At 42.3% G+C, this 21,055-nt stretch overlaps 1 protein-coding gene across 1 annotated transcript in view; it reads right to left on the reverse strand.

Moving 5' to 3' along the window:
• The window catches only part of ryr2a (ryanodine receptor 2a (cardiac)), a gene marked incomplete at both ends in the record, with an annotated part of 129,784 nt that overhangs the window by 62,612 nt on the left and 46,117 nt on the right, over positions 1-21,055 (reverse strand). Inside the window, 26 exons of the mRNA XM_080835438.1 lie at positions 1,950-2,082; positions 2,495-2,609; positions 3,077-3,350; positions 3,630-3,773; positions 4,351-4,456; positions 4,988-5,188; positions 5,525-6,353; positions 7,890-8,116; positions 8,218-8,304; positions 8,582-8,741; positions 9,400-9,560; positions 9,714-9,831; positions 9,932-10,275; positions 12,088-12,296; positions 13,263-13,437; positions 13,832-14,040; positions 14,385-14,532; positions 15,695-15,854; positions 16,061-16,144; positions 16,431-16,534; positions 16,709-16,813; positions 17,653-17,869; positions 18,090-18,282; positions 19,502-19,743; positions 19,969-20,102; positions 20,195-20,313. Of these exons, the coding sequence (XP_080691564.1) occupies positions 1,950-2,082; positions 2,495-2,609; positions 3,077-3,350; positions 3,630-3,773; positions 4,351-4,456; positions 4,988-5,188; positions 5,525-6,353; positions 7,890-8,116; positions 8,218-8,304; positions 8,582-8,741; positions 9,400-9,560; positions 9,714-9,831; positions 9,932-10,275; positions 12,088-12,296; positions 13,263-13,437; positions 13,832-14,040; positions 14,385-14,532; positions 15,695-15,854; positions 16,061-16,144; positions 16,431-16,534; positions 16,709-16,813; positions 17,653-17,869; positions 18,090-18,282; positions 19,502-19,743; positions 19,969-20,102; positions 20,195-20,313 (4,998 nt within the window). The remainder of the gene's footprint in view (positions 1-1,949; positions 2,083-2,494; positions 2,610-3,076; positions 3,351-3,629; positions 3,774-4,350; positions 4,457-4,987; positions 5,189-5,524; positions 6,354-7,889; positions 8,117-8,217; positions 8,305-8,581; positions 8,742-9,399; positions 9,561-9,713; positions 9,832-9,931; positions 10,276-12,087; positions 12,297-13,262; positions 13,438-13,831; positions 14,041-14,384; positions 14,533-15,694; positions 15,855-16,060; positions 16,145-16,430; positions 16,535-16,708; positions 16,814-17,652; positions 17,870-18,089; positions 18,283-19,501; positions 19,744-19,968; positions 20,103-20,194; positions 20,314-21,055) is intronic.

Below are 21,055 nucleotides of genomic sequence, written 5' to 3' on the forward strand. Positions count from 1 at the left end.
ATCACTCTGACTTTCTTATCTGACATTTCACAGAGACAATTGGCTGAAAACAAGGTGTTAAAATTCGTGACGCACTTTTGCCTATAAACTGCGTTGAAATGATACATTCACTCTCTTTGCGCTCTCTCTACTCTGGCGTTGGCCAGCTCACATCTCTCTATCTCCTGGCGTCGGCCAAGGAGCGTCTTCGTCCTTCCACCGTCACCTGGTGAAGGCCTACTCTTTTGTTTTCAACAAAGACAATCTCTCGTTAGCCAAACACTGCCCGCTAACTGAGACAACGTAAGTTAAGCAAAGCAGCTAACAATAAGACCTGCCAGTTAACTCTGCAACGGGAGAAACAAAGCACAACAGAGACCTCGCGGAAACTGCAACATTCCGAGCGATCAAATCCTCCGATCTAAACTGCAGTGTAATACCGACGACATCACAGTAAGGACAACTTTCTCCACCTACGGACTTCTTCTCTGCCTCAGGAACATCGGATGCGCCAACACTTTTCCAAAGGACTGGTAACATCGACTGGGCAGTTAGCTATCTAGCTATTCACAACCTGGCTAAGCATAGGACTGTTTACATATGCCATTGTTCATGTATTGTATCTGTTTTGTTTACCGAACATAACTGTTATATACTTTCATTGTTAGTTGGTAGTTGGCTTCGCCACACCATCCAAGGGAAATCGTTAGGATAGCTTATCAGACACACGAGTCTTGCATGCATTACTAACCATCTCTTTATTCTAACATGGCATCTTAAATCACATACGATTACACATACATTGGCCTTCATATAGCCACACACGCTAAGCTCATAATCGAACTTCCCGCTGCATAGGCTCGTCCCTTACATACCACACTTGTATGATCACGAACGTGCATACACATGCACGCGGAACTACGGTAGTCAGGACAAAGGGACACACGCACATACTTTCAGGCGCGCTCCTAAAAGCGCAACACCGAGTTTACAAGCTCGCTCACACACACACTCCCTCTCCCTTACACATACATATACTTCTTCAATTAATTAGTTAGGTACATTTAGCTAGATTACATATTGTGTGTTTTATTTCTTTATCATTGTGTAATAAATACTTTGATTTATATACGCTGGTTTATTTAATGTTACACAAGAATGGACGTTGTCAACCTCTTCTATTCAGAACTCCAATGACCTTCAACCATACTATTAATAAGGTAACTGTGTTTGTAGTTATTAATTTAATTATTAATCAGAGTTCCAAATTGATAGTATAATATATTTTATGAGACTGATATATTTAATGAGACTGATTTGTGGATTATCAACTTAATTGATCTGCCTTTGTGTTGAATGGTTGATCCCTGTCCAATCGGGTGAGATTACCAACATATTGTTGCTGTTGCAAGGACAGCACCAGTGTGTCTTGGTGGCCCTCGTGAAGACAATATCACAATTCATACACAATTGCACCCACATTCACCCGGCGCCTGCTCATTGGGTAAGATACCTACATAATCTGGTACTCCAATATGAGAATGGTACCCATTTTACCTACACAGGTATCTGAGGTTTCACATACCAGGCCATATCAATAGACCCCCACCCTTAGCCTCAGCCACACCATGGGTTCATTAGGCTTGATTCTTGGACAGCCATGGCAAGATGTTTGGAGCCAGGCATATAAGCATTTAAATGACCATGGTCAGTCTGCTAATTAAACTTTGTGATCTGTTCATATTTTATACGCAGGTCAATTCCTGAAGCCTTTCATCAAGTTTACCATCAAGTTAAGACCAAACAGTGCCAAAATAAATAAATCATGAATGCTAGTTAACAGCTTTCTCTTCTAAAGTGCATTATGGATACTATCTAATAGCACTGTGAAAAATGAAGAGAGATACCTACTGGAAGTTGCCCCCATAAATGAATAAATAAATAAATACAGAAACAACTAAATGACTTACCAAGTCCCACACTGCTGTTCTCCAGCAAGTAACTGAGGTGATCAAACATGGCTTTTTGGTTTTGTCTACTAATGCGACAGAAGTAGCACAGAAAACGACAGCAGTTGGCCACCATCTTAGGAAAAGTGATTTCCTTGATCGAAACAAATACAAACACAGTTACTCAGGCTACTCCCAACATACAGGAGAAACATACAACATCAGGGAAGGCATTACATTGTGATCTTTTATTCTCTACTCATAATCCATCTACCAGGACATCTTCTTAAAAGAAATGAAGCCAGGAAAGTAACAACCTCAATCTTCACATTCAGCGCTCCCAATGTGCTTGGTAACACAATTTGGCCTTCTGTTTGGCAGTGAACCAACATTTCTAAACAATCACATTATATGGATTTTATATTGTTATACTGTATACTACAGCTTAATATATGTACTCTCCCTTGGGAAGATTTCAATCAAAGTGATACTCATAAATGTGACTTAATACTGCCTACAATTAAACTCTAACTCAAAATCTTTTGTCACTGATCAGAAATCATTACCTTTGATTCTCCACCTCCCAACACGTTCACCATGACCTCCATGACAGTCTCATGCATCCCCAAGGCCCTCATTAGATTTGGATGCTGATAGAAAACTTTGTTGTTCATAATATCTCTGCAGGAAACACAAGAGATTAAAATCAGACAGGTCACACAATCTTTTCTGTCATCTACTGTGGTATTAGAAGTTCACAAAACAGCTTTTGTTTTTACTGTACTGACAATCATTTTCAACATTTTCAAGCAAACTTAACAAACAAGCAAATTAATCAATTCAGTGCCTAGAACCGCACTTCCTGTTGCATATCCACAATATGAGGTACTCTGAACAATGAAACAACTCTTTTATATCCACTCCAATTCTCCATCTAAAAATGGCTGTACTACATTTTTTACTTATCAGTCACAGTGTGAAAGAGCAAGCAAATGCCTTCTGACACTATGTATGTGTGAGTGTACAAACTAACATGAATGCCTAAGTCATAAGCGGGCACATTTCCAGTATGGGCTGGTGAAACTAATGGTGTAAAGAGCAGGAGACAAAGGTATCTATGGCAGGTCTCTGATATCTCTGGTATTTACCCCAGGCCTCGGATCATGAGCTTCTCCTCTTCACGGCCCATCCTGACGCTGAGGAGTGAGCGTATCTGGCCTAGAGAGGCTAGCAGGTGGATGGTGTCCTCCACAGATACCGTGTTGATGGTGTAGGTCTTGGGCAAGGCCCGCACCTGTCCCCCTATGCCATCATACTGCCGGTGCAGGAGCACAAACATGGCTCTGACCAGCTCTGGGTCCTCGATTACACACTCCTGAGCCCAGCGCACCATAGTCTCAGAGATAAGATGCTGCAGAGTGCCTGGCAAGAAACATGGTACAACACAAAAAAATAGTACACAGCCCCTATACATTGAGACATTTTTTGGCAACTATATGCAGTTATATGGGACTAATGGGTTAATAAAAAAAACACCCAGTTAAATCATTTTTACATACAATTTTGTATCTTAAATTTTAACAATCAATTTTGGATAACTGTGAAATTGAGGCTGATAATCTGAATATGGCTGAGGACTTGAATATAAATGATTAAAAAATTGTAAATGATAAAGATTATATAATCAGGGGGTTCACATACTTGGTTTCTTTACTTTCTTTTTCTTTGGCTGATCAGTCATTTTCTTTTTCAAGCAATTCACTTTTTCCACCAGGCACATAAGACGACCACGTATTGTGAAGTCTCCATCCACTTCACCAAGCTTCTCATCATCCAGTTCAATTCCTGTTCCCAAATAAAAACAGATGAGCTATGACACTTCTCTTTTTAATCTAATTTTTCAATTTTATAAATAAACACATACAAATCTCATTAAAAGAGATTTATAAATACTTACTAGTCAATGTTGAAAATGAACCCATATAAGAAAAGTCTCTGCAACAATAGCCAGGATTTGGATTGCCTTTCATTAACAATTCTACTTCCCTTTGACGCAACTCTATGCGTATGAGCGTATGTACATATGTATGTATGTGCGTATGTACTGTATGTGTGTATGTGTGTATGTGCGTATATATGTGCGTATGTGTGTATGTGCGTATGTCTGTGCCTGATTGCTGTCATTTGGACCTATAAATAGACATAAACGCAAACATGTTGTTGTTTTTGGCAGTTGGATATTCTACCACTGAACTGTAACACCTATGATGAAAAGATGAACTGCTTAAACGTGTTGGACTATACAGAAAATGTAATTCCTGATTAAACTGTTTGTAATTTGATATCAGATGAAGCATGTATAATGTGTTTGTGTGTGTGTGTGTGTGTGTTTACACATATACTTTAGCAGATGAGTGTGTACCGCAGTGAGTCATAAGGTCTTGGTGGAAGTCCAACAGCTGCTCTCTGATCTCTTCAGGACAGGGACAGTCCTGCTTCTCATCCTTGAAGCCTAGCAGCATGTTAATCTGAGCAGAGACATCGCAAACACCACTCAGAGATAGGACACTTCAACAGTCAATTCACTAGTCATGGTGATTAGTCAAGTGAAGATCTCAGGTAGACAGGACACTTCAACAGTCTCTTCACTAGTCATGGTTATTAGTCATGTGAAAAGCTATCACTTCACTAGTCATGGTTATTAGTCATGTCAAGAGCTATCACTTCACTAATCATGGTTATTAGTCATGTGAAGAGCTATCACTTCACTAGTCATGGTTATTTGTCATGTCAAGAGCTATCACTTCACTAGTCATGGTTATTAGTCATGTGAAGAGCTATCACTTCACTAGTCATGGTTATTAGTCATGTGAAGAGCTATCACTTCACTAGTCATGGTTAATAGTCATGTGAAGAGCTATCACTTCACTAGTCATGGTTATTAGTCATGTGAAGAGCTATCACTTCACTAGTCATGGTTATTAGTCATGTGAAGAGCTATCACTTCACTGGTCATGGTGATTAGTCATGGGAAGAGCTCAGGTAGAAGGGCTGCATACCTGTTCCTGTGGAGGGGAGCGGAACTCTTTGGTCTTCCGAGCTGTGAGTGCTGCTGACATGTTCAGAGCTTGCATGACCTCATTGTAGCGGAAACGCTGGTTGTCCTGCAGGTTTGCCACAAAGTCATCAGAGAATCCCACCACAGCCTCGATCCGGTGACGGACCTGACAGTCACACAGGTACTGCAGCAAGTGACACATCTGATAGACACAAGAGTTGAGGAAAAGCATGAAGGTGTGAGAGAGAATATAACACTGGAGATACAAAAATAATCGAATTGAGTATTGTCATATGAAAACACACATGCAGGTACATAACTTAATATACTATGACAGTAAAACTATGACCAACTGATACGAGACAGATCGTTTAAAAAGAGGACAGTTTATCAGAGCAACTGAGACATTCCAGACACTCAGTTTAGAATCACACAATGGGATATAGCTTCAGGGGAGGTCTTCACATCTTCCTTATCTTGCCTTGAATGTGTGTAATTATTTGAATGATTTGTGTGATTGAAGGTGCTACTCCACTACCTGGAGCTTGACTGGCTCTGGAAGCTTCATCTGGAGCAGACCTTCTTTGGGGACCTTCGTTGCCCGTTCTCCTTCACCCTCCCCAGCTCCCTTCTTCAGTGCCTCTGTCTTCTCCCCGGGGGGCGCACTCTCAGCTGGGTGGGTGGGGGCGGAGGTGCTCTTGTCTTCCTTGGAGAAGACACTGGGCTCGATGAGTTGCAGAATGATTCGCAGGTCTCCATTGTGGAAGACGCCCATAATGAGCAGTGTGTAGAAGAGTTTGATGAGTGGCACAAACAGGAACTCAGTGCTGCCCCCTACAGGGTCACGCACATGGAGACTCCCCTCACACACAGCCTCCGTCAGCATCTCCATGGTCTTGGTCTTCAGGATCTCCAGAGGAAACTCAGGGCTGAACTGGAAGCAGTCCCCACTGAGACTCTTGTCTGTGCCCACGAAGCTGGGGGAGGAGAAGCGCATGCGGGGTCGAAGGGAGGTGCTCAGGCCGATGCCCGGGAGCCCATGCTTCTTCTGCTCATCAGGGAAGAGAGTGATGCTCTTGGTCTCGTCTGTCATGGGGACGATGAACTCGCTGTTCATCATGAGGCGTGCGGTGGCATAGCTGCTCAGGTGGATGTCAATCAGTAGATCATAGTAGCCGGCCCGGAGCAGGCCAGGCATGTGCTTGTTCTCGATGGCGTACAGCAGCTGGGACTCATCCACGTGGCTGCACAGGGCGTGGGCCACCAGGTTGTTCCCCAGGGCGCAGACAGCGGAGTACAGGCGGAGCGTGTGGTAGTGGAACTTCAGCAGCTCCCTCTGCTCTGTGAGCTCCAGGATGTCCACTGACCTGTGGGGAGACAAGGGAGATGTTTAAGCCCTCAGTGCTGCAACATAACAACTGAAAACGTTTCTGAATGCACTGTAAAAAAACAAAAAACTGTCCGTACAGCTCAGAAACTACTTAATAAATATAGGTCTAATATAGTTTGTTAGATAAGTCAGGCCAGCTATGGAGACAACTGTGCATCCTGAGGACTAAGGAGATCCAAACTGAGCTAACTTATTTGGTCACCAGGGGCCGTATTCACAAAGAATCTTAGGGCTAAAAGTAGCTCATAAGTGGCGAATTTAGGAGAAACTCCTAAAAATAATGGGCGTGTCAGTCTTAAATGTAGGACTCCTAATTTTTTTTACTAAGAGCAATTCACAAAATATTTTATCCCTAAAAGTAGCACCTAAGTCTAGGACAGCTTAAAACTTCTCATGAGGACTCCTAAGTCACTAAGACCTATTCACAAAAAATCGTAAGATGGCTGCAGCCGACTTGGAATTGATAAAAGACATTGCTTAAACCCTGAAGGTATTAATATTGTCGTAGAATTAGCGCGGGATGCAATGACGCCTTAAAACAACGATGTGTCCCGAAGTGAAATGTTTGGAAACATAAAGATAGCCTATTTGGCTTCGCGGAAAACGCAAATGACGACACTGGGAATCATCATTCAGCCGTTTAATTCATCAAACTATCAACGCACTGTAGACCCCACATCATCCAACAGTTGGATGTACCGATGACTTGTGCATTTCAACGGAGAGCGGTCTGCAGCAGGTTTTTGAGAACTTACCAGCTGGATGCCGCTGGGGTGACAGTGGCTATTGGTCCTGGGACCAGTAGGCTTTCGCTTAGGCTATACGTTTCACGTTCGTTTCGCTTTGATCAATTAAGATTGGAGGGCTTAAAGGGCCGCATGTGCTGATATTTGAAGTGGTCAAGGGCTGGAAATATAATAGCCTTACAGTTTGCTGGGTGCTTTAATTATTACTGCCTTGATTACATGCAATTGCCATATTTTATATTGATCGCTTTATATTTCTCTTAACGTGCAAAGTGTCATTCCCGTTGGATGCACAAACTTGTCATCATGCGTGTGCATTCTGCTAACTGCACTGTCCATAACTATTTAATATGACTTAATTTGAAGCCTAGGTTATTCTCTTATTTTCAGTCGATATAGTGGGATTGTTAGAGAGACGTCACGAATGAGTTTTTAATGAGAGAGCCTGTCAACAACCAATCACCGTCCTCACCCCTTCTAAACTCGTGCATGAGAAGCGACGTCATCCATAGCAACGGAGTTTTTATCTTAAGCTTAGGAGTTGGTATTATCCTTAGTATGAGTAGGTCTCAGAGCCGTTGTGAATCACTTTTAAGAAATTACTCCTACGTAAAAGGTTTTAGCGCGAGTTAGGAGCACTCCTAGTGGTAAGATAAAAGGCTTTGTGAATACGGCCCCAGATAATTTGCAATCCCTTATGTCCAAATAAAGAACACTTCAGTGCATCTATTGACTGGGTAGTTCTACTCTTTTAGGTGGCCTCGTACCTGTTTTCTTCAGGAATGTGGAGGGACATGAACTGCAGCGGCTCATGACACTGCACCTGCCAGCCCAGCCGCTCACTGACACGTGCTACCTCCACTCTCAGGAAGCGGTTTGGCACGCGGCTCCACAGCACCGGGGTCAGGTACTGCACGTGCAGCCGGGGGGGACACTGAGGCGTGGGGTTCTTACGCTCACTTTTAAAAAGGCCAGCAGACAAGGGCATCACATTCTACAAACGACAAGCACACACAAAGTCACACGAGTTGTTTTAGGGTTAGATAACAGCATTGGAGGACTGTGAGAGTAAGTGTGGCAGGAGGGCGTCTTCACCTTGATGCTGCCCAGCTCAAACTGAAAGACGTTGGGGCTGGTGGCCTGGGCGAACACTGCTGGGAACAGCTTGGTGCTGGGCTCCACCTAGTCAAAGTAGAGCATGGACCCAAAGCTAAAAATACCCTCTCATCCAGAAAGCAGCAAATAGCAGGAATAATTTCTGAAAATGTAACTTAAACCGAACTGGAGCATTTATGGTGTCTCTCCTATACCAGGTTTAAACAATAAAACGTGTTATGTGTGCTTACACTTTGCATGCTCTCTGTTCTAGTAAAGATCCAGTGGTCCTGTGATGAATGATGTGCGGGGTAAAGGTATAAACCAATACTCTATAACAGATAGATGAAAAGGTCTCAGTTACCTGGTAAAAGGTGCTGAGCTCTTTGCCATTGCTGGAGAAGGTAAGCACCCCATTGACACAGTCCACCAGGCAGCCGATCTCCAGGCCATTGTTGTTTCGACCCTGACCGGGGCTGGTACAGTCGCCTGCCCATACCATGTAGCAATTACTGCGCTTGATGCTGTCATGTAGATACATACACACATTAGTGGGGATTATCAGCAAACATCAGGCTTTTAGAAAGGTTTATGTAGTTTGGATTAGTTAATATGTTTTGCAACCCCTGAGCTGTTTAACCTATACAACTTGCTTAAAGGAACCATATGTAACACTGACAGCAAGCATTAGCCAGCACTAGTCGGCTGTGTGTCTTGAATACTTGCTATCTTGATAACCAAGCTGCACACGGACCACAGAGTAGGAATTTGAGTACTTAAATGTTGAAATTACTTAAAATGCACATCCCTACAAGAAGCCGTGATAAATGAGTTAAGGTTTAATTAACCTTAGCTGAGGCTTAACGTTTTCTTCGCCCGATTCAAAACCTTCTGGGCTCTAAGCAGTCTCGATCTTTCACTGTGTTTTACTATGTCTCTGGTCATGAAGGTTTTTAGAAGGATGCTAAGGCTTTTTAGGTCAGGCAGATTCTAACTTTATCTCTGTTGATCCAGTTTGTTTGCTTGCTTTCATGGATGCAGCACACTGTTTGCTTGCCAATTTGTTTAATATCCGTCAATCCGAGCTGATTCGAAAATGGTACTGACTACAGAATGACAGAAAGTTATTTACACTACAAATACAAAAACAAAGTAAATTTGAAACAATGTTTAGGAACAAACCTCTCATGGACCTTGCCTTTCTCATCTCCAAGGGTCACAGTAACAGTGCGAACCTTATCTTGCTGAAAGGCAGCATCATACTGATGGAAATCCGATGTAACCCAACCCACCCACACACTCGATGGCTCCTGGCCAGGGAAGATCCTTACAGAGTAATAGTACTGAAAAAAGCACACAAACGTACAATCATCTGCCCTGTCGTCTGCTAACACCACACATTGTTGAAAGGCTGAGGATACATGATGTTTTTTCTAATATACAATATAATGCCCATAAAATGGTTGTGGAGGGATACATTTAATTGGCACTCTCACCGTTGAAGTCTGCCTGATATACCCAGAGTCATCTCTCTCATCTGCCATCACCTCTTCTGGCAGACGTGCTGATGACTGGCTGGTGTTAAACTCTGGCTTTGTCTTTTTAAGCATAAACCTGAATGGACAGACATAAAACACACATGTATATCAGGGGATCTCACACAGTACTGTATGTTGCTTCTTATGCTGGAAGTGTTCTGAAAAAGGTTTCTGACCTTGGCTTGAACTTGGATGGCTTTTCCTGGTTGTAGTCCTTGTGGTTGTTAAACTCATCAGTGTCCTTCTCTGGCCCACTAGAGCCCACATGACCGTGGGAACTCTTCATCAACACCTCAAAGTCGGACTCTGTTTCTAGGTCGTCCAGGTCCTTCTTTGAGGAGAAGAATCTACCGTTTGAGGGCAGTGCGCTGCCTGGAGACCTACAGAAGACCTCTGCACACTCGATGGGCATACTTAACCGGTAAAAGACGATGTCGCTGCTGCTGTTCTGTGAGCCAAAGGACCTCTGGGTGACCTTTAGACATGGTGAGCTCTCCACTGTCCCATCTATCCTTGTGACCTTTTCATGAAAACATAGTTAGCAAAAGCAACATTACAGTCAGCAGTAATAAAAGTAATTTCTTCTACTCACAAGCACATTCAAACTCAAAATAAGAAATCAACATCTTACATACAGAATGAACTGTGCCAAAACCAATGGTATAGACCACATATGCCACACATTTTATTTACATATACTATACAAGATAGCAATTTACAACAAGAACAAATACACACATGGAATTTCAGAGTTTATTTGACTGTGTGTGTCTTCTGTAGGTTTCCTGTCAGGGCTCAGGTCTAGCAGTGGTGTTCCAGCTCGTCTAGACCCTTGCTCAGCTGGAGACCGTAGGAATAGGCATATTGTACAGAGTGACACTAAGGGTCTGATTTACTAACAGGATTGTGCCCACGTCTCTGATTTGCGGGCTAATTCTCCGCCTCATAAAAGCACGTCTTAACCAGGAAGCGCATTTCCATTGAGTCTGAAAACGTTGATATGGCAGCAGTTATAAGAGCAAGGCGAAGAAAGAAGACCGAGATAGCACACAGAAATAATTTTTTCAACTCGTATAACACATTTTCAGTTAAGCGAACCATAAATCATTAGACGGTACAGGTTAACCAGCCACGCAATACTTCAATTACTGGACCAGATCAGAGACGACATCGAACCCTCCACCCGGCGATCACATTCCATTCCATCAGTTGTTAAACTCAGGACAACATTACAAATATTGGCATGGGATCATTTCAAACAGTTATAGCATCAGCAGTTGGTATATCTCAGCCTTCACTCAGCCAAATATTCACCCAGGTGCTCGACGCATTGCTACGGCGCACTGGTCAATATACATTTCCCCACTACGATAGCTGAAATTAAACTTTCCGAACGTAATTGGAGCCTTTGATCGCACCCACATGCAAACAGTCCCACCTTCAATCCACGAACACGTTTACCGAAACAGAAAGCACACATATTCAATGAATGTCCAGGTCATATGTGATGCCAACTCGACCATTACTTACGTGGTAGTGGTCTGTCCATGACAGTTGTATCTTCCGGAATAGTGACATCTATCCATGATTGAGCAACAGTGATTTTGAAGAGGCCTGGCTACTTGGTAAATTTATTTGTTTCAGTGGGGATATATTGTAGTGAACCCATGTCCCTTGTAGAACGTATTAATCTCGCCATGTACACATCTATATTGTTATAATAGACAGTTTAAGCATTAATGCCACCAATAGCATATTATTTACAGGCAATTTCTCCCATCTTTTAACTGTGCGCTGAATAATGATTGCCCAGCGCTGATCTGTCTTGATAAATATCACGGAAAATGCGGGGAAACACCGTGCGTTACTGTGCACCTGGCAAAGGCGCAGATTAAGCTGCGGTCGCAAATCAATGTTAGTAAATCAGGCCCTTTAAAGGGCGGTGTAAGCACAGATTGCCCAGCGCAGATCTGGTTTGATAAATACCACGGAAAATGCGCAAAAACACCGTGTGTTAATGTGCGACCGCAGATTAAGCAGCGGTCGCAATCTTAGTAAATCAGGCCCTAAGTGTTGTTGATTCCTCTGGTATGATGGCCAGGTCCTTAATATACAAGTTCAATAGTGCAATCTTACTTCATACTCTTGAAAATAATTTGTAATTTTCAATCCTAATGTTTCACTAGCTGTTGATGGAAACTGTTCTAATGATATTATGTTGTAATTGTTAAACACCTTCAAGAATCTTACAAAAGATCCCCTGCCAGAGAGTATTGATGATCAATCAATCAATCAATCAATCAATCAATCAATCAATCAATGCACTACTCACCTCAACGTGCTCATGATTTGAAGGGACCGGTATGAACTGAGGGAGCCTCTTGCTTAGCCACATGGTCAGATCACGGTTCATGTTTACAGCAAAAGGCTCATAACCTTCCTGCAGGCCACAGATTGTGAAGTACTTCAACGTGCTCACATCCTTGCCAAAGTTCATGCGGCCAACCTGACACACACCCAGACTACACACAGGGATGAATCCTACACAGTGAGGAGGCAAAAACATGGACTCTCAGATTAAGTTTGAAAAACAATTATACACAGGCAAAGGTGACATGTGACAGGTCATACATGCATATGTGATGAACTTCAGCATGTTTTAACCTGGGCTCTATCTTCCCATCTCTTTGGGTCCAAATTTGAAATTTGGGGACAAAAACGATCTAAATGGGTCCGGCATGAAGTTATAATACTATAACAGGCAAACACAAAAAGGATATACAAGATAATCCTATGGGGGAACCAGTGTCAAAGTAAACCACTTTAAATGTAATTATAAGTGTCTAACTTCATAACTGTAACGAAACTGTTGAAAATGACAGTCAGTCATTTTCTACAGAAACTGAAACTTAAACTGTGAAACACAAAAACTACAAAAACTGTGCAAACAGTCCCACAGGAACATTGATCCCCTGTGACTATGCACATTCGATTCAATAGTCTCCCTCCTAGTGAGGAAGGAGTGTGCTGACAGTCATTACGCTTGTTTCATTCAAAGTGAAGCAAGGGTCTTTTACACACAGCAAATCAATGACACACCACCGCTGAACTACCTATTTAATGAACTACACAACGCCTCATCTTGGTGGTGTATTCATTTCTCTTGTTCATTACCAAAACAAATTATTTTCAGGCTTTAACTTGTAAGCTTCAATGAGATATCACATAATGTTGCTATCGATGATCATTAACAAAAAGTCCAAACTCTTAAAGGAGCATTTGACAGCGCCAGCTAGAGTCAAAAACCTTAAAACATATTTGCATGTACTGGTTTAGCAGACACTTTTCTCAAAGGAACTTACAGTGCAGTACACATTTCAATGAATGCATGCTTCCTGGATATCAAACCCATGATCTTCATGTTTTTTAGCACCTTGCTCCACCATATGGTAAACTTATTGAGCTCTAGGTCATCAATGCAGGAGTGTAATCTCGTAATTGACTTACCTTCCCAAATTTCAAAATCTTTAAAGGCCAGCTCTGATCCAGAGTCGTCCAGAAGCACCTCTCCATTAAGAGTGAACATCATGGTGTGTTCACTCATGTCCACCATGCATCCCACCACATCTCCTGCCAGCCATGAGCGCCCAAAGTGTTCATTGCCCTGGTGCCATCGCTGAGCCTGCCGGTACAGAGAGAACACATGTCAACATCATATATGGTGTCGGCTTAATACATGCAGAATGTACTGTGTGTTTCAGTCAGTTAAAACAAGTATTTACACAATGAGTTGCAAAATTACTTATTGTGCACAGATGCTGTGTCCATTTACATGTTTCAGTCCTTCTAGGTTTGATGTGCAAGATGACCTATAAAGTACCTGCTGTGTGCCTACGCATATGCCATTGATAGATCAAATGTTACACACTGTACATACTGGGACTACTTCTACCCCGTGTAGTAACAATAGCATGCATCTACACACATCACACATTTTAGCTACAATTCTCAGCCAAATCTTCAGCAAAAAAAAATGAAATATTTCAAACTCTCAATTTGTATGTGTGTGTACTCACCTTGAACCCATCAAAGACAAATGCGTGTTCATCAGAGCCAAGTTCCTGGTCAGGCATGCAAGCTGGTCGGGCCCACCCTACCCTCATCTCCCCAGATGTCACCACCTCAAACTCAAAGTACCACTTCCCCACGCTCACACTGTACGTCTTCTCAGCACGGAAGATACGAAACCTCTCGGCTGACATGTTGTTCATGTCTGCTCTGGATGCTGGTGGGTGAATGAGAATTTCTATCAAAATCTGGACATCTGGTGATGGAATAACCTAGGTATGACCTTCAACATAACTTACTATAAACAAAATGTAGATCAACTGAAAGATCAGCCCCTATACTCTAAGCTAAAAAGGGATCAGGTACTATGGTAACAGGGACAATGTCCTTGTTTTAAACCATAATATTTAGTATGATGGTTTTTTACAAAGCAATGACCTGCTCAAAACATTCTTAGTTGCTAAATATACAGGGGTGTTTTATTCATAAAACCTCTTATCTCTCAACATCAATCAAATTCAGATAATAACAGTTTTAGAGATTTGGGAATGAAGCACCCACCGTGGTCTTGGTCTGGAGCCTCAAGGCTGTAGCCGTAGCCTAGGAGTGTACGCACTGCTTCTCGCAAGCTGTCTTTGTTGGATTTCTTGGTCCGTTCATCGAGCAATGCATATGGAACCAGTCGTGGGTTCCTCTTGCTCTTAACGTCCTAAGAAAAAGCAAAGGTGAGAGATTCTTACTCATGCCACATTCAAACTCCTCCACCCTTCTCTAATTCCATCGTCAGGGATGGACTCAAACTATTGAATTGTGAGATTGCTTGGTTGGTTTTATCTACCAGTCTCAAACTCCTCTTCCACACTATTTTAAAATGTGTAAATGCTGATGGAGGACATCTGGCCTTAGTTTGATGGCGAACATGACTGGCGGGACCAGCCTATTCTGTGTGATGATTAGTAAGGGGGATTTTACAAACTACTGAGACTAACGCTGCTTTTGGGGAACCTGGCCCAACCTCTTTTGCTCCCAAGTTGCATTGCAGCAAGTGCCAGAATGTCTACTGAAACATTAATATTTCAGGAAAGGTGTAAGCTATACATTTTTCTTTTAAATACCTTGCTCAGAAGTTGCAAGTGTGTTCCATTAGAGGAGTAGATGTTTGGACATTGTAGGACATTTGGATACAATTCTAGGCCGAAATGAATTCCCAAGAATGGACGTGAGATGGGCTATATTGATCTTGACCAAAATAACCTTAGCTTGTCATGGACATGGACAAGAAACTGTTTCTTTTGTTCCAGGCTCCAAATCCCAAACCTTGATTAACACAATAACAGTCAGTTCGAAGGGATGAAGCTTGGGCATTTTAAAACATGTCTGACGAGCTACAACAATCTGTCGCTGTCAACAAAACACTGCGATATTGCATCTTCTTACATTGTAATCTTATCTGACGCATTCAGTTCAAAGGGATTGCTTGACAATGCTATTGGTTGGCTTTAACCAAACCTTTCACTGACTAACGTCAGCCTGGCTCTTCCCACTTAGTGTCTTTGACCACACGTTTGCTGCTCATTCTGCAGCACTGTTTGTGCAACACGTGCCACCGTTTCTGCCAGCCGTTTTGCTGTCAAACAAGGGCATGCTTAATACATGCTCTTGTTAATGAGGCTAACCATGTAACTTTTGTCTATGATTAAAATCCTCATTAATAACTACCATACAGGCGGGCTAAATCACTACTACAAGGCTAACTTAGAGGCAAGCTAAATCACTACTACAAGGCTAATATTTCCATTGTTCTTGAGTTCCAAGCCTTAGCCAAGCAACTACTGCAACTACCCTAACAGTGGAACTGCTCAGCAACGTGCCTGTAGGATGCCATAGGTCCAGCCCTGCCGGATCCGGTCCCTTGCCCAGACATTGTGGGCATTCTCTGCCAGCTTGTCCACCATGGCCTCCTGGGGGGAGACGAGTCTAATGTGACCCAGGTCCATGGGAGCGGGCTTGTACCCACTGGAGAGTTCATATCTAGAAGATGAAATTACAAAAAAATATAAATAATAATAAACAATAGCACTTAAAATAAGACTTGTACAACAATGTATTTCACAATGATGTATATTCATTTTGGAACACTGACTGTTAACTTTAATTGACCTAAACTACATGTTATTCCTTGAAAAAGGACAGAATAGCAGGAGAGAGCTTCGTGGTTCAAGACATCTCATACTCACTTGGATAGGAGCTTCAGCTTCTTGACTTTCTCAACCGCGTGTTCATCTGCCATGCCAACATGGCAGCCTAGTGCCAGAAGGGTCCTGAGAAAGAATAAAGACGATCTATAATGTCTTCACAGGTTAAAATCAACACTTGAGCAACTTTCAGAGGTTACAATGACCAAGGCACACATGAAGTCAAGTGACTTGACACAATTAAACAACATGACCCCTGTAGTCATCCATCATGCAGTTTAATCTATGGGAACACGAACTTCCATCCTTGCCCTCTCCAGCTCTGCTAAATAAATTCATCACTGAGTTAATTACACTCAAGATGTTCCTCTTGTGACTATGAAGAGATTGGGATGATTTGAGTTGAACTCACTTAAGTGTCTCCACAGACATCTGCAGGTTGTAGCTACGTTCTTGTTCCGGAAGCTTGGAGAACTCAACCAGACAGGGATGCTGTCTCTTGTTATCATCCCGTATCTACAGCGAGGAAAGAACATTGAATGGGTAATCCAGACAGATCACTCCTTCGACAGACATTTGGGGCCATTGTGTCCAAAACAAACGTCTTACTCCAATGGCCTATTTGTTTAAATTAAAATTACCAAGTATTTCTTTGTTCATAGTAGCCTAACCTTGTCATGACCTACTCACCACGCCATATGTCCAGCCAAGCTCAATCTTGTTCATCACCCAGAGCTCATGGATGTTTTCAGCAAGCTTCTCACGAATCCGCTCCAGGTGCGGGGGCAGCACGATCTAAAGTCAAAAGGACATTAGCCTGTGTGACCACACAGATCAACACACAGTCCTGACTGTCCTCACATGTCCTGTCCTCACTTGACTATGGATAGTCATATGATGATGTACGCCATGGTATCTAATGAGAGATCAGCTGAAATAATGTATTTGTCTATATGCTGTTTTGCTAAACTGAATTCTGATGGCTGTGCTTGTAGTTTACAGTTTATAGAGAAAATGTCTAATATATCAACATTCAAGCTGTGTGGTAGCTGAGTGATTACGATAGCTAGTTGGAGTCGTCCACAACAGCAACGGTTCAAGGCCTGATTCTGACATTTGATGAAAACTAAAGACTAAAACTATAATCTTTTAGTTTGTACAGTACCATTCTAAACTGTAGGCCTACTGTTGGATGTAACTGTGACTACAAAGAATGTTAAGAATGTCAAAATTGCATTATGAAATCACTGATCAGGTACATCAACAATTTGTTATTTACCCTTATTAAGCAATTTCATGCCAACTTTCCGAATAAATGCTACATACAGGAGTTTTCAAGTTCAAGTTTCAAGTTCTCAACTAACCTTAATGTGTCATTTTCATTACACATGCAAGCGTCAGAGTGTTAGGCATGCCCTCTGAATCCAGTACTTGAGGGAGTCTTAGATATAGAGTAAACTTTGATCCATTAGCCATGTCTGGCTAACTATTGCCAAGGGATTTCCTGCATGTTTGAGGTGAGATGAATTGCTTAAATTCCCCCAATCCCCCAGTGACTAGTCAGCACTGGCAAACGTATTGTGTGTAGAGGAATGAGAATAAACAGCTCTGGCCTGCATCCGTGTGGTTGGTACCTGGCTGGTGTCCACTGGGATGGGGGTGAAGGCAGCCTGGGAGAGGGTGAGGGTGGGGCCCAGCAGGTCTCTGGTGGCTCCATGGTCCTGCTTATACTCCTGAGTGTGCTCCACTCGCAACTTCTCTCGAGGAAGCACCGCCTCAAAACAGGGAGCATAGCTTGGTGGCGGCAGGAACTTAAACTCACCATGACGACCACCCAACAGGAAACGGACCCTTTTAAAAGGGGAAAATCATGGAAGGTTTTTAATAATGGCATCTCCATATGGTTGAATTCAATATTCAATATCAAATGATGTAAAGTGTGTGTGTGTTTTTGTGTGTGTTTGTGTATACAGTATATATATATATGATGTTAAGTTAAATTAGAAAACTGAAATACATTTAATATTGCAGTCATAATATAGGTTAATAAAGGCAAACACCCTTGACTCACTTGACTCCAGCTGAGAAGCTCACCACAGGGAAGAAGAGCCCATCAGAGTTGAAGTTCTCAAACATGCCCTGGACCGGCTGGCCATTGATGCGGAAGGAGATGCTGGGGGCGCTGAGGTCCAGGCAGCAGCTGACCACATCCTCTGAGCGCAGGAGGTGCTGACTGGGGGAGCTGACCGTGCGGGCGATGCAACCTGTACAGCAACACACACAGGAGGGCATCAAAACACAACACAGCCTGGACGACAAGACACCATTCATCTAAATGTTTGGCCATCTTAACATTTAACAAAGCATGAAGATGGTCTCTAAAACAATCGACTTTTGTGTATCATACACAATATTTGACAGGCCATAAAATGGAAAAGAAGTATGGATGTTTGTATTTATGTTCTTTACCTGTACAATGCCAATTAAAGAATTGACTCTAAAACCAAGCTGATAATAATGGAATGCATGTGTATATGTTTTTTATATGTATATATATTTCATTCATGACCAACCATAGAGTGAAAGAAAAATACATTTGCTTGCGAGTGTAAAGCTTTGAATATTTTCTCAAACACTTCACCATGACACTAGCATAAGTTGGTCATGAACCTGTGATTGTATCAATATGATATGATGATCAGCACACAAGTGAAGGTCGCCGATATCCAGAACCCCCAGAAAATAGTTTGTGTGCCAAGATATTTATCAAATGAGCCATCTAACTCAATTGTTTACCATTTTGTTTGAACCTTTTCCTTTCCAGTACAACAGACTGTTGAGCTGTGATTGGATGTTTACTGCCATGCTTACGTGTCACAACATCTGTTGACTTCCATGAGAGCAGGACATTACCTTCACTAGAAACTGGGCATGCTTGTGCACTGCATTAAAAACAGATGTCTACAGCTGAAGTTCACTTCCTCAACTTACTTTTGGTAGCTGAAGTATGTACATCAGCAAGAGACAGGAGGGAAGATTCAGACAGTTTGAACTGAATGTCATACGATGTGCATAGTTCTCAAGACACACGCTGAATACACAACTGTTTCAAACACAGCAAACTAATGCCACTCCCCTTTTTAATCGTCAGATGCAAGGTCCACATAAAATGTTAAGTGTTTTTTTGTGTATATATGCAGTGTATACATGGAATATATCATATCAATGTTATGAAATCTAAGTGGTTGATATTTAAAAATATAACATAACACTAAGAAATACAGGAAAGGTCAGGCTCTAAAAGGGAAGCCTTCATGTAGCTAAAACAGTAAAAGTGAAAGTTTCAGTGAATTGTTGTCAGAAGATTTTGTCTTCTGAGCCATGCATGTCAACAGACTACCCACTTGTAGAGCAGGTGCGGTTAGAAATACAGTAATCATTTATTACAGCTTGTACCAAAAGAAGATGTCTTCAGTAACTAACCTGACCACAGATGTAGCCCATCGAAGCCGTAGGAGTACAGGTCATCACCAACACCATTGCTGCCCCAGCCCTCTCCTCCTCCTGGGTAGGGAGAGTACCCATGTGTGGAGGCCCAGCCCACTCGCAGGTGGGACGACTCCGCAGTGATGAAGGGCTCCACGGTGTCCACGATGAGCTCATAGTACCACTTCCTGTACTGGGCAGAACCTTCATTTATGCCAAGGAAGATGTTGGGCCTCATGCTAGCAGATAAAGAGATGGAGTAGAAAAGTTTAACATTCAATATTTTAAAATAAACACTTTCAAACTTTCACACTACAAAACTTGTTATATTATGTTTCATCCACAGATCTTCAAAGGAGCATAGACAAGTCACTCTTTGGGGGGGGGGGGCGTTACATCACACAGTCACTCTTTCTGGTGTTCTCTCTGAGCTGATGGGGGAAAGTGAGGGGTAGCATCCCTACCTGATGACCTGGTTGACGAGCTGCGTCTGCAGCAGCAGGTCTCGACCTGGCAGGAGGTTATCACAGATGAGGTGCTGGTTGGATCGCACAGCAACACCATGGCACACACACAGGGAACACAGGACATCCAGCACCTACGATGAATGCATCAGAGGTCACACAAATAAATATCTGGAACACAGTTAAACCTGGGGATAAGGAGCCAAGACCGGTGCAAATCTCATACCTTATGGTTACGTCCATGTTTGTCCAGAAGAGAGATAATGGACTTGATATGCCCCTCTTTAATGATGTTTAAGGCTTCTGGACTCTCCACCAAGACACAATGCAAAACTTCTAAGATTCCTACATTATGGAAAATGATGGAGACAGATGGAAACACATTTATATCAGGCTGCAAATTAAACATTCAAATACAGACAGACTCCTAAAACTGTCTGATAGCATTCTTAATTTTCCATAGACCTTAATCTGACTAAACCTGCACTTTCATACCAAATCCTAACTAAATTGTCTCTGTCAGTATAACCTGGCGAGGTTCATATTTCTAATTAGTGATACCCCTAATACAATAGAAGAAAATAAACCAAAATGTCACATCTAAATGTATGTGGCATTGTTTGTGTGGCTGTGCATTTGAATCTTCTAGATAACAGATAGACACTGTAGAATCACTCCCAGTTCAGGAGACCTTTACGGACTTGTAGTCTGTGTCAGGGAGAGACAGTCACCATATAACCAGAGCAGCGGTATATCTGTGCAGAGGGTCTAAAAAGTGAATAATCACCATTTAAGCTCTCTCTCTGCGAATAATGACAAGGAGCTTTGCATTGACATCCAACGTGTGACTGATTCAATTTGGTTTTGATTAAATACATCTTTTCACAACATGTCAAACAAAACTATAGAATTCATTGAATTTGCCTTTCAATGAGAGGGAAATTGCTTTCAGTTGCATTGAACGTGGGTATGAGGAGTGTTTTCTGGCGTTTCAGGATGTTTCTCGTGATAGTGAAAGAGAGAGGTGTGTAAAATCCTGCTCCTGATCTCTGCTGTCGGATGTTTGTTTCTTTAGGGGAACTGCCTT

Source organism: Sprattus sprattus (assembly GCF_963457725.1).
Source record: "Sprattus sprattus genome assembly, chromosome: 3".
Lineage (NCBI taxonomy): Eukaryota > Metazoa > Chordata > Actinopteri > Clupeiformes > Clupeidae > Sprattus > Sprattus sprattus.